Source organism: Enoplosus armatus, chromosome 3 (genome assembly GCF_043641665.1).
Source record: "Enoplosus armatus isolate fEnoArm2 chromosome 3, fEnoArm2.hap1, whole genome shotgun sequence".
Taxonomy (NCBI): Eukaryota; Metazoa; Chordata; class Actinopteri; order Centrarchiformes; family Enoplosidae; genus Enoplosus; species Enoplosus armatus.
Window position 1 is genome coordinate 11,429,132 of NC_092182.1, and position 12,865 is coordinate 11,441,996.

General features: G+C 40.8%; 2 protein-coding genes across 3 annotated transcripts; one reads left to right on the plus strand and one right to left on the minus strand.

Annotated features, from left to right (window-relative positions):
- Positions 1-485: 485 nt before the first annotated feature.
- Positions 486-6,206, plus strand: ctsz (cathepsin Z). Its single transcript, XM_070901834.1, has 6 exons — positions 486-729; positions 2,642-2,805; positions 3,020-3,199; positions 3,283-3,433; positions 4,556-4,718; positions 5,356-6,206. Exons 1-6 carry the CDS (start codon positions 602-604, stop codon positions 5,479-5,481), a joined length of 912 nt encoding a protein of 303 aa, XP_070757935.1. The 5' UTR covers positions 486-601; the 3' UTR covers positions 5,482-6,206.
- Positions 6,207-6,616: 410 nt separating this feature from the next.
- Positions 6,617-12,417, minus strand: nelfcd (negative elongation factor complex member C/D). Of its 2 annotated transcripts, none has more exons than XM_070901831.1 (15): positions 12,267-12,417; positions 11,518-11,624; positions 11,206-11,315; positions 10,986-11,095; positions 10,746-10,853; positions 10,073-10,225; positions 9,350-9,480; positions 8,940-9,105; positions 8,716-8,850; positions 8,429-8,568; positions 8,115-8,229; positions 7,931-8,026; positions 7,678-7,818; positions 7,095-7,224; positions 6,617-6,961 (listed from the first exon to the last, which is right to left on the minus strand). In XM_070901831.1, the coding sequence occupies exons 1-15, from the start codon at positions 12,321-12,323 to the stop codon at positions 6,927-6,929; spliced, it is 1,734 nt and encodes a 577-aa protein (XP_070757932.1). In that variant the 5' UTR covers positions 12,324-12,417; the 3' UTR covers positions 6,617-6,926. The 2 variants fall into 2 exon arrangements, with proteins under 2 accessions (XP_070757932.1, XP_070757931.1); XM_070901830.1 differs by having other exon boundaries at positions 11,518-11,627.
- Between the last annotated feature and the right edge of the window lie 448 nt (positions 12,418-12,865).

Sequence of the window (12,865 nt, forward strand, 5' to 3'; positions counted from 1 at the left end):
TAATGGCTAATCACAAAAGAAGTTTTCACTTACAGCACATATCACAGTGATAAAGACGGTAGTTCAATAACAGAACAATATGGACTGAATTGCTGCTTTTCAGCCTTAGCCTTATGTGACACAGTGGTTAACAAATCTGCAGCCTGAGTGGGTTGGCAATAAGCTACATGAAAACAAAGATGCTATATTTAGCATTAGATTGGATTTTATGTCCAGTTTCACCTTTTGTTATTGTTTTGGGCATGTGTTAGACTGAGGCTTTTGCCTTTGTTAATCAATGCCTCTGCAAATGAACCTGAGATGTGTTGTGGAAAACTTAATCCCTAGTATATATTTCCATTAAATTGCCTGTGCATGGCCTATTGTTTTTCTGTATGACCATCACCTTGATTTCCTTGTAAAACACGTGTGTCTGCTCGTGACGTGATTTACTGGTCACATGACATGAGTCGCTGCCGGTTTATCAGCACTGAGTTCACCCACAGACACAGCAGTGTTTAGTCTGTCTCTGCCAACGACGCCAGACCCGACTCTGTCCTCTCCTCCTCTCGGTACTAGCGTTACTTAGTGAAGCCCACCGGCCGTCTGCTCGGTGTTAAACATGGCTCGGACCGCCTTGGTTGTCGTCCTGTTGTCTGTCGCGTTGTCCGGTGTGTTCGCCGGAGTGTTTTATAATCAGAAGCAGCCCTGCTATGTCCGCACACCGAGGAGAAACAACTTGGGATTGAAGTAAGTTCAACACATTTCTGTGCTTTTTAAAATAAGTTTAAGAGTTACGAAGAAGCAAAACAAACTAGTTGCGTGGACGAGCTGAAATGTAATTTAGCTTGCTAGCTAGCTAACGTTAGCTACAGATAGCCGTTAGCTTCATCCTAAGGTTGTGATCAGGTTAACGTCATGTGATGTTCATTTTACACTAATATGGCTTCATATATGACATGAAAATATCGCTCACTGGGATGCAAGTTAGGGAGAAAAACAAACACAAAACAATCAGTTTAGTTTAAAGTAGGGTGTGGTTTAATGTCGCTCTTGTTTTTCTTAGTATTTGGTTTTGTGTACTAAAACGAAACTAAACAGACAGAAATGTTTGTGCTATTTAGAATTTCCTGTCATCACTTTCCTCACATCACGAGGTTTAGTGAATCACAGGTTGAGGAAGTCAGCAGCTCTGTAAATCCCCCACAATTTCTATCTTTCTATCTGCCCTGAATATTGTACATTTTTATCTCCCAACATTATGCTGTAAATGCTGTTTAAAGCCTCCAGTACTGCACATACAGTATATAATATGGTAAAGAATATGTCGTTTCTTTAGTTCAAGGCGCTGATAAACAACAGTGTAACTGAAGAGTGTTTGTCTGTTTTTTAAGGTGCTCTATTTTCATTTTTGTAACTTTATATTGGTGTGCCAGGTCTCCCTCCAAAACAGATTTTAATCTCAAGGGACTTCCTGGTTAAATAAAGATTAGATGAGGGGGAAAAAAAGATAAATATCAAGTATGGAATCAGCCTTAAAAGCTATAGCTGAACAATGTTTATATGTGAAAGTTTTGAAAATCTGATAGTGATACATCGCCGTGAGCTAAAATGATTAGTCTAGTAGACGAAACTGACAGAAAATGAATCTGCAGGTATTTTGATAATTTAATTGTTTAAGCCCTTTTTCAAGCATAAATGTCAATAATGTGATGATTCCAGCTCCTCAAATGGGAGAAATTTTTATTTATTATAGTGACCTGAATATCTTTGGATTTTAGACGCAACAAAATAAGACACTCAACAACGTTATCTTAAAAGATTAATTGAGAAAAAATAGGCTGATTAATTGATAATGAAAATGATCACGCTAGTCACAGCCTTAATATCAACAGCTATTAATGTTAAGCATAAACAAACATTTTTAATAAGAATACTTTCAATTGGTTTTAAGAGATATGTACTGTGCAGGTTTACAGGTAACAAATACACCTGTCAGCACTCTGGACAAACTATGTAACGAAAACTCTTTCTTATGTACCTCAAACATATATTTGGTATTTCTGTGCTGCAAGTTATCGGCTGACGTAAACGTATATCTGCAATTAGTTAAAACCATCGCACATATCGACCTGGCCAATCTATCACTGTGGCTCTGTTTGAAAACCCAGACATGTTCTAATATGTGTCATAGACTGTAAACTTGTCCTCAGGTCATTAAATTCCCCAGAAATATTACAGAGGACATGACATGATCTCCGTGTCCTCATTGATTGGTCATCAGTTTATAAAGTCTCTTCTCTGTCTGTCCACATATTTCTGAAGTCTTGAATGTGCACGTTTTACTGTTCCTTTTTAAAGCTTGTATCTGGTCTTTTAAATATATTTTTAAAGATAAGAAATGAAACAGAACAGTGAGAAAGTAATCTCACAATATTGATATACTGTAACTGGTAACTGCTCTGAAATGTAGACGACGTGTTCAAAAGATTAGGTAAAGGATGTTTATGGTGGCAGCTAATGACTACTGATATTTTAATTGTGGAATAATCTGTCCTATTATTGTTTTCATTTACTTGATTAATCATTTAGGCTATAAAACGTCAGACATCAGCTTTGCTGCTGCAGAACTAATGTATTTTTACGACGTGTCTGTTCACAGGACCGCTCCCCGTCCTCATGAGTATTTAAACATTTCTGATCTGCCTAAATCATGGGACTGGAGGAACATCAATGGCACCAACTATGTGAGCACCACCCGCAACCAGCACATTCCCCAGTACTGTGGCTCCTGCTGGGCTCATGGCAGCACCAGCGCCATGGCAGGTATGACTCGATGTAGTCTTCCTATTGTCGACTAAATCGTTGTAGTTTGGTGGTGGTGTAGAACAGCAGGTCCTCACATGACTGTTCGCTCATATTTTAATATAGATAGGCAGTTCCACTTCCTCTTTAGACAAAAGTGACCTTGATTAACAGGAAGTGGTTGTTACCCATTTAATTTCCTTTTATTAAAACTCTGTGTTTGCCCTCTCACCAGATCGCATCAACATCAAGAGGAATGGAGCGTGGCCATCTGCCTATCTGTCTGTCCAGCATGTGATCGACTGTGGTGATGCTGGCAGTTGCCATGGAGGCGATCACACCGCAGTCTGGGAGTACGCTAACAAACACGGGATCCCAGACGAGACCTGCAACAACTACCAGGCTAAAGACCAGAGTAAGAGTCCTTCACAGTAAAGGTTACAATCACTTCACACTGTCTGAGTCTGAGCTGTGCATGTTCGGTGTCCCCCTCTACAGAGTGCAAACCCTTCAACGAGTGTGGCACCTGCACCACCTTTGGAGTGTGCAATATTGTGAAGAACTACACGCTGTGGAAAGTGGGAGATTTTGGAGACGTCAGTGGGAGGGAGAAGATGATGGCAGAGATTTACGCCAGAGGACCGATCAGGTTTGCAACTTGTTTATGCTTTTCTTTTGCAGAGCAGTAGACAACCCACACTGTTAGCTTCATCTATGAAAGATAAATCACATTTAATTATATAGCACATTTGATTACAAGTAAACTCCGTGTGCTTTACATTAAGATGCACATGCAAACACCCACTCAAGACAGTGAGGAACCCACATCTTTCAGACCTTATAGACCAACGACATGCTCATACAAACGCATACAGTAACTGAATAGAAAATAGAAAACTTTTCAACAGGCCTTTTTCACAGAAGACATGTCAAAGTCAAAATATCCGCTGTGAACAAAGTCTATTTGCCTTTGTAAGTGGACACAGTTGTGACAGATCTCGGGTCATCAAGACGTTTGTTCTTTCCCAACCATGTAGTTCCACAAATAAAGAAAAGGAATGAGAAGAATTCAGCTGAATGCAGCATTTAGACACTTGTCTCACGTTTCAGTTCTATGAAATTTCTTAACACTATAGTTTGTACTCTTGTAGTGTGGTAATGTCATAGAAATGGGAACAAAACAAACACAATGCAGCAGCGCTTCTATTCAGGCAAAGGTGAACTCTGACCCTCGAACCCGCCGGTCAATCACCTGTAACATCATCTATATGTTTCTGCTGGGATGTAGCAGCCGCTACGGCTAAATTTGGTGGTCCAAGAGACCTGTCAATCAAGGCAACACACACCCAAACACAACCCTCTTTCGGTTGTAAAGTGGTTTTAATATAAATAAGATACACATGTGAAGTAGAAAAATATTGGCTGTATGTATTTCTAGAGAGCACTGGGAGCCACTTCTACAGTCTTTTAGAGCCAGAAATGTTGTCAGATTTCTGACAAATGTTCAGTGTACTGTACCGGACTGCGACTCAGGGGTTAGAAACTGAATTAGAGGATGTATAACTTAAAAAAACTTATTGTTGGCATATAGACGTCAACATTCAGCTGCTCTGTCCCTCTAAGGCACGCTGTTACCTATTGTACAACTGCTGTAGTCCACAGCTGTCAAACATTGACTTATTGTAAACACACTGAATCACATCTGATTTCAGCCTTTGTTTCCCATTTTACACAGAGGAAGTGAGTAATCTGTGGTGTTTGTTTCCTCCAGCTGTGGGATTATGGCCACAGAGACGCTGGATGCGTACACTGGAGGTCTCTACTCTGAATATCAGGAGGATCCTTTCATCAACCACATCGTGTCCGTGGCAGGATGGGGAGTGGAGAATGGCGTCGAATACTGGATTGTGCGCAACTCCTGGGGAGAGCCATGGGTAAGTCCTTATCAATCAGAAAACATCCCGCAGTGAAAGTAGGAATAGTTGTCAGATCTATGGACCCTGCTTTCTGAGAGACGACTAGCAGCAGATTTGTTTCTCTGCGAGTCATTTTCATTCTGTTTACAGAAATATGTCACTTAAAGCCCTCTGAAAAGTTCAAGAAAGAACATCACCTTTTTCCAGTTGACCTTTAACCACTTCAAACAAGTAGGAGGAGCACAGACAGACATCTCCCCTGTGAAAACTAAACTGTTGTAACTTTGGCAAATAAATTGACGTCAATGTCAGTTAATTTGATAATTGAGCGTTAACAATCGATTTGTGAAAAGGAATAACGGATTCAAGTTCTGCAAGGTTATCATGCATAACCTCAACTGGCTGGTAGTAGGAAGTCTTTGTGTAAAACATGTCCATTCCAATCTGCTCAATATTTTCTCAATCAATCAAGGAATTGTTTGGTCTATAAAATATAATTTTCCCAAGTCCAAGGTGATGTCTTCAAATTGCTTGTTGTTCAACCAACAGTCCCAAACCCAAAGATATTTAACGTACTATCACACTTGAAGCAGGAATAAGGGAATATTTGGCATCGATGATCAATAGTTTCTGATTAATTTCCTGCTCTCCTCAGGGTGAGAAGGGCTGGCTCAGGATCGTGAGCAGTGCCTACAAGGGAGGAAGCGGAAGCCACTACAACCTGGCACTAGAGGAGGACTGCATGTACGGAGACCCAATCGTCCCCAAGGCCTACCTGTAGAGGAGACCAGGACCCTCAGTGTCAGAGGTCGTCACTGCCCTCTCTCATGTGTCTTCCTGTCTCTAAAACTTAGTTTTTTTTGTTGTTTTTTTTAAACAAAATGTTGAATGAAAAGGGAATAAGTTCAGATTTTTCTTTACAGAGATCTTAACAATTATTTTTTACACTTGTAATCAGGGGGGTCACAGTTCAGTGCCAAGGTCTTCCAGCTGGATATGAGACCTGCTTGAATCGATGCAGGTTTTCTGCACAGTGAGGTCTGCAGGCTGTTCAACAGTCTGAAACATATAAAATGAGGAGGGAGGAGTGAAACCGCATCAGTACGACTAATTTCTGTGCTATAGCAAAATGTAAGCACTTGATACTGACAAGCCATTCTTGACACTGAAAAGAGGACAGACAGCTTTTCATAGTTTGGATTTTTCAATGCAGACTGACTCAGCCAAAGAACAGTGTTTATGATTTGTCCTGCACCGCTCCGACACTGAATGTTTTCAGTGTGGTGTTAATGTATTGACAATATTGCACTATAGCCTGATAAACTACATTTGTTTTCAGTTTGTGTGTACAGAAGTGTGCCTTACATGAACTTGCAGTCAAGCATAGATGTTATGTAATTTGCTGTTTTACACGCTGAACAATCTACACATCAGAGGTTCTGCAAGAATTGCAACCTTTGTTTTGTTTCAAACTTTGCCAATAAACACAAGTGATGCGCCACACAATACCTGTCCTCCGAGTATCAATCACTCCGTCTGTAGGGCTGAACGTGTTTTCTCCTTTTACACATGGGTTCTTATGGTGATGTGATTATACAGTTTCTTATCCACTGTTCATCTGCTGCATGTGCCTGTGCAGTAACGTCTGATGCTGATCTGTACGTTCTGTGGGTTTTTCAGATCTTGGTCAATATTCATATACAATCAATGTTTTTTTTAAACTGTCTGCACGTGAAAAGTGAATATCAAGAGACTATCTGTCCCCATAATATGTAAAGTCTTTGCTGCGGTGCTTTTGAGCTGTTACGTTTCACATACTGAGAGTTTGATAATCACGTCTGATTGCAGTACAGCTCCATTATTTATGCATTTTCTTGGTGACGTTATACAAATACGATAAAAGTGATGCAATAAACTACATATTCAGGTTTTTATTTTAAAACGGCTCAAACCACCAAATATAGAAAATCAAATGTACATGTGAAAAAGAAAACATTTAGCTGCATCTTCAGAGGCGTCTCCTTCCTCATTCCACTTTTCTGTCCTTTTTGTTGCCTCGATTGAAACTAAATTGCTCACTTGGTCAAACTGAACAGTCAGTCTCTAAGCTGTGTGCTTCAACATCAAGCAGAGCATTTGGTTGCCATGGAGATAACAGATCCTCTGTCTCTGTTAAGTCTTCCTCGTACAACCTCCAATAGGAACACTTTCAGTGTCCTCTCCTCGTCAGTTTATCATGATGAAGTTTGACTTGCAATGAGCTGAAAAACAGGGAAATAATTACCTTCATGTTCATGCACTTCAGGAGGATGATGAGAGGAAGATTACAAATTAAAAGCACATGACTTTTAAACGAGTCAGTGTACTGCATTAACATGTTAGCACGTCACTTACCAATGAACTCTGCAACCGGGTCGTGTTCTCCCTCTGTGCGGATGGTTCCTGCGATGCTGTCGTTCTCCAGGATGGGAAGGAAGAGCTGAACAAAGTCAGATGTGTAGGGAGGCGCGATCACATCCAGCACCTAGAACAACAAATATTGGAAACAACTTTGACGTACCATCGCCTTGTTAGTTGACATGGCGAACTTGTTAGCAAACAGTTGCTTATTTACACATCCAGCAGATATGGAACAACATTGGCATTCATTTGGAGTCGTGTTTGTGGTCACCTGATAAGTAAAAGTTTTAGCTCGCTATCAACTTTGCTAAATGTTCCACTATGTCCACCAGCTAGTCGCTAACTTTGGACCTGTTTTTAGGTGAATCTATCTAAAAACTATATAGAATTCTTGGAAGCGGTGAGCAATGTCCCCTGAAATCAAAATCTCTTCAATTTGTTAAACTTTATTTAAGACCATTTTAGGGTCTTGAGTGTATAAAAGAGTTTGAGACTTTCAGGACCTGCACACACTGTAATTCAATTCCTTTTCCACATTTTATCTCTTTACCACTAACCAAACAGAAGCAGCTGTTACCTCAGTGACAAAATATCTAATGAGGGAGATATCTGTGTTGAGTTTCTCCAAACACTTGCGAATGTAACCAACTACAGGCAGGACGTAGCCGCGGCTCAGCAGATGAACCATTCGGTCCAGCAGAGTCTTCTTCAGCTCCATCTGAGGGGGAAATAAAACCAGCACACCGTCAGCTGAGAGGTGGCACAGCTACAACAGACCCACTTCTGTTTAAAGCTGAAATAAGACACATAAGGGAGTAAAACAAACGCACCTGCTCCATGACATCCAGCTGAGAGTGCTCCGTCTCAAAAAGCTTGATGAGCAGCTGGAGCACCTGCGGGTGCAGCAGCTGGTGACACGTACAGATCTGTGTGGAGGAAGTATTCATGTTTGAAATGAACTGCTTGTATTAAAGAATGTAAAATTTTAACTTTGATGCGGTAGTAATGTCGTACCTCGTCCAGTAAAGCTAAATGTACTGGAGTGTGGTCTGTCTGCAGCTGGAAGTACCGCGGCTCAGACACCGTCCAGTCCACCCATTTCAAAACGCCCATAGCAACTACTGGAAACCTGAACACAGACATGAAGTCAGCAGGAATCTGTCATCATTTATTTAACCCAGTATTCACATTCTCATCAGGTTGTAAGTTGTTTAGGTAATCTTGAAGTAACATCCAATTGCTTTAATTCATGTTTTGCCTTTTACAACACCTCCCTCCCTGAAAGATAACAAAGCTTTTGAGAAACGAGATTTCGGCCGTCGACTCACCGGATGCACTGATACAAAGTGCCGAGTTCAGCCACCAGCTCTGTAGCTCCTTTGTTCTCATTGCAGCACAGGTTGTGCACAGTCTCTATGGCCTTGGAAGTCGACTTCAGCTCATCTTTGTTGATGTTCACTCGCTTGTTCTGGAATTGGACAAAAAGAAAGGTATAAAGGTGCTGTTATGGTGAAAGGAAGGAAATAAGTAGTTCTACTCTAAACCAGTTACTCAGTTGCTAACTTTTTCCAACAACACACAGATCCATCAGCAAAGTCATCCCTGTTCTCTGTACCTTTTTCCACGTTTCAACCACACTGGCAGCGTAGGCCAAGATGTGGATGTATTTGTGTTTGTGGTCTTGGTTGATCTTTGATCCAGGTTTAAACAGCGACTGCATGAACAGGTCGAGGAAAGCAGGCACTCTGATCTAAAGACGAGAAAAGAGAAATCCTACAGTTAACAGAGCCTTGATTAATGTAGAGGATATAAACAGGGTCAAAGAAACTCCGTCCTCACCAGCTCCACAGGAGGAGGGTCCATGCTGCTAAACATCTTGAACAGGACTGTGATATCTGCAGGATTCAGGGCTCCTTTGGACAACATGGCACCCAGGGCCTGGCAGGCTCGAGGGTAGGCTGCCGCTGTGCCGAGCGCGAGGGTTATCTGACTGGCATCATGACCTCTGTGATATACACCACAAGCACACAATTAATTTCACCAGTGAAATTAAATTAGTTATCTACACACACAACCAGTGCACTTCCTCTTATTGACACTTCTCTGTAGCTTGTCACATTATATCATGAAAAGATGGATTTACTGCGTTTGTTGAACAGTTAATTTTTATCCACTTGATCAATTTTACCCTGAAACAATAACAGCGCATGTCATGGTGAAATTCTGCTGAAAAAAGGACGAAAAGTTACCTCTCATGTGCTGACTTCTGCACCTCCTGGCCGATCCTCCGAACAGCTGAACCGCCCTGTTCCTCCTGAGCGAGGATGGACATCATGGCCTGGGCAAAGAGGTAGGTGTGCTCGCCGTGACACACCATCTTCTACAGGAGAGAGAGGAGGGAACAACTCAGCAAAGATGCACTGACTGACTTTTACAAACTGCTATTTTCATTTGGGATTAAACTCTCACTTTAAAAGGCGAGGACATAAATAATCAAGAAATACAATAATCCTTTAGTCTATAAAATGTCACAACAAGAGTGAAAAACAGCCACCATGGTTTCACAGAACCCCAAGATGACGTCTTTAAATTGCTTGTTTCATCTGAACGGCAGTCCAAAATTCTAATATTTTCAATTTACATTGATATAAAACAGAGAAAAGCAGCAAATCCTGACATTTCAGAAGTTGGTATCAGTGAATGTGTGTCAGTTTTGCTTCATAAATGACTTGAAAACGAATAAAATATCAAATTTGTTGGCAATTTTCTGTTAAGAGTTTATTTCAGCACAATCAGGGTTTTAAAATGTCATGTATTAAAATAACAGCAAGGTACTAAAAGGTAGAATATAAAGGATTTAATAGTCACTATAAAGTAACAGAGGCGGGACTCTAAAAATAATTAATAGATGGAGATAATAACGCTTATATTTCACAGCACCATGGTTTGAAAAACAGAGAAGTTAGACTCACAGCAAACTCTGGCAGGTTCTTCTCCAGGTTTTCTTCTCCTCCATCCAGCAGCGTGGCCAAAGACGTCCTCAACACCCGGGAGAAAACCTCCAGCTGCTGACACGCGGTGGACACGCTGGTGATCTCACCCTGATAACCTGCATCTGAAATGAGCTACACACACACACAAACACACAATATATGTGACGTGACCGACACACACAGATTCGTTTTCATCTTTTCAGGCAGCGTGTAAAAAAAAAGTGAACAAAGAAAACAACTGCTGAACTTTTTAATGATTGATTAATTACCGTTCCATAGAATCGCAAGTTACCAGAAGAAAAATTGCTCTTTTTTTCGGTCAAAAAACCCAAAGATATTAAATTACAGTGACATGAAAAAAATGTGAGGCAAATCCTCACATTCAACGAGCAAAGTTCTAGTAGATTTAATTGAACTGACTGTAATAAATGACAATGATAGAGACGTACATTTTCAGTTAATCGCCTATTAGCGTCATCACTTAAATGATTGTTTCAGCTCTAACCTATTCTCCATTTATCTGATGAGGGAAGTAAATGAAAAAATACTCTTGCTTCCCTTAATTCTTAATTTTACAGCAAATTCACAAAAGAGATCACACATGGGTGTTAAAATACTTCAAATCCTACATGCACTCCTGCCGCTACCGTACCTTTACGGTGAAGTTGAGCATCAGGCAGTCTGGGTGAGCCTCTGCCAGCTTATAGAAAAGATCTCTCCACGTGGTGTGTGCAATCATCTGCTCGAGCCAAGCAGGAGTCTGAAAACACAGAAGACTGACTTGGTTTGGTCCATAAGAGCTACACTTACATGTAACCTTTTGCACAAGATGTCACAGGATTTGCGATCATTTGTATTTGTAAAATTAGAGCTGTGTGTTTAGAAATCTCACCTCTCCCTCCACAGTGAAAATGGAATCTGCTTTCTGAGGATCGAAGTGTTTTATCAGGAGACTCTTGAGGTGATTTTCTACTCGCTCTTGGACCTGAGCAGGCTCTACACCTGCAGTCACAATGAAGAAATTACAGATTAATGAAAGGTCGCCAGGTAACGGTCGGCACAGCAATGACGACTTCAAGCCCAGAAAAAAAATTGCAGGATCTGCTACCTACCCATCTGGATGAGCCACTCTGCCAGCAAATTAACGGTCTGAGCCACAGCAGAGTAGTTCTCAGAGAGAAGCTGGATGACATGTTCTGGAGAGCCACCTGACTGGAAATACCTGTGAGAAAAATATGGTTTCTATCATCCAACTCTCAGAGTGGCCCCTCTCATTGGTCAAAACACTAGCCTCCTGTGCAGTCTGCAGTTATTTTAATCTTGTTCTCATTTAGAAATGTCTTGTGTGTTGCACAGTGGGAGGAAGGGTGTGTGTATATACAGAATTAACAAACTTATGTGTGTATGAGAAAACAGGTGCTTACGTTTTGAGGGTGTTGAAGATGGCAGGCTCCATGATGTAATCCCTGCTGGAGAATTTCTGCAGACAATCTTCCTGGATTTTCCCATCATTTTCTCCTTCAACATAATCCTCCTGAAAGAAACAATAATACATTTGTTTAGGATCAGATTATAAACACACTAACATGTAGATTAAAGCTCTGTGTTTAAGTACAATAGCAAGGTAAAAGTTTATTAAACGTCTATAACAAAAAGACTTGATGACTTCTTCCGGTCTTTTCTGGTTGAATGTCAGTGTGACTGCTCCTGGATTTGAATTGGCTTTATAAACTAACGTTAGACAAACCAGTGTGTGCAAATTGGGCATAACATTAAACAGTCAGTTAGCGTCTGCTGCAGAGCTACAAATCTATTACAATTTAATGTTAACACTACGTACAAAAATTAAAAACGCGTTGACAAAAGATGAAACAAAATGTTGACTGGTGCATTAAAGTGAGCTGTTAACGTGCAACGTTATCTTCCATGTCCTCCTGCTGTAAGGTTAGTTAGCCTGTCGCTGGCTAGCTAAGCTGCTGCGAGTTCAAACCATGCGGAACATCTCCACAGTACAGCTGTGTGGACACATCTGTCTCTGCTCATCACCTGTGTGTTAGCTGAACGTTAATGTCACAACAAGTGAGCAGTTCGTGTAGCCGCAGCTAAGCTAATGCTGCCTAGCTAACTAACTGTGCAGTCTGAGCAGCCAAACAGCAACAAGTTGCGAGCTCACCAAGTTACCGTCCGTGCCTTCCCAGTCTCCACTGCCGCTGTAATATTCCTCGTCCATGGTGACGGGAGAGAGTAACGTTGAACTAGCGACAATAACGCAGCCGTAAGTTTTAAATCTTGACGTGACTTGTTTTTACCGCTGATGATGCTGAAAGACACTAGCTTGTTTAGCTAGCAAGCTAACAACAACAGGCGGAAAATGGCGAGACGTTGAACAGCAGGCCACGCCCCCTTATTGATGAGGGTTAATTTCTTCCCCGAGTCGAGTCTGTCAGGCACAACTGTCTACTTTTTTTTATTAGTTTAGATTCCAACTGTTAAGTTTGTTAACTTCAACTCCTAAATCAAGCACAAACACAAATAGAACAACATTGTTAATGCCACATCACAAAATGACAATAATAATAATTAAGTGATTAATAATATATATTATATATATATATATATTAATAATAAAATGTATAGAGAATCAAGTCACTGCCTTTATGTAATTAAAGTGAATCCTGACAGTTAAAATCTCAAGTCAGAGTAAAAATACACTCAGTTGCTTGTTACTTAGGAACACCTAGCTAAAACCACAGAGTGGTGTCTGTCATTAAT

What these genes read in the sequence shown, in the direction of transcription:
- ctsz (XM_070901834.1), top strand. Translation starts at nt 602, where the DNA reads ATGGCTCGGACCGCCTTGGTTGTCGTCCTGTTGTCTGTCGCGTTGTCC. An exon ending in AGAAACAACTTGGGATTGAA is followed by an intron (nt 730 to 2,641) that starts GTAAGTTCAACA and finishes GTCTGTTCACAG; the next exon opens with GACCGCTCCCCGTCCTCATG. An exon ending in CTACCAGGCTAAAGACCAGA is followed by an intron (nt 3,200 to 3,282) that starts GTAAGAGTCCTT and finishes CCCCCTCTACAG; the next exon opens with AGTGCAAACCCTTCAACGAG.
- nelfcd (XM_070901830.1), bottom strand. Translation starts at nt 12,323, where the DNA reads ATGGACGAGGAATATTACAGCGGCAGTGGAGACTGGGAAGGCACGGAC. An exon ending in CAGAAGTCAGCACATGAGAG is followed by an intron (nt 9,106 to 9,349) that starts GTAACTTTTCGT and finishes TGTATATCACAG; the next exon opens with AGGTCATGATGCCAGTCAGA. An exon ending in AGCTGGATGTCATGGAGCAG is followed by an intron (nt 7,819 to 7,930) that starts GTGCGTTTGTTT and finishes TTTCCCCCTCAG; the next exon opens with ATGGAGCTGAAGAAGACTCT.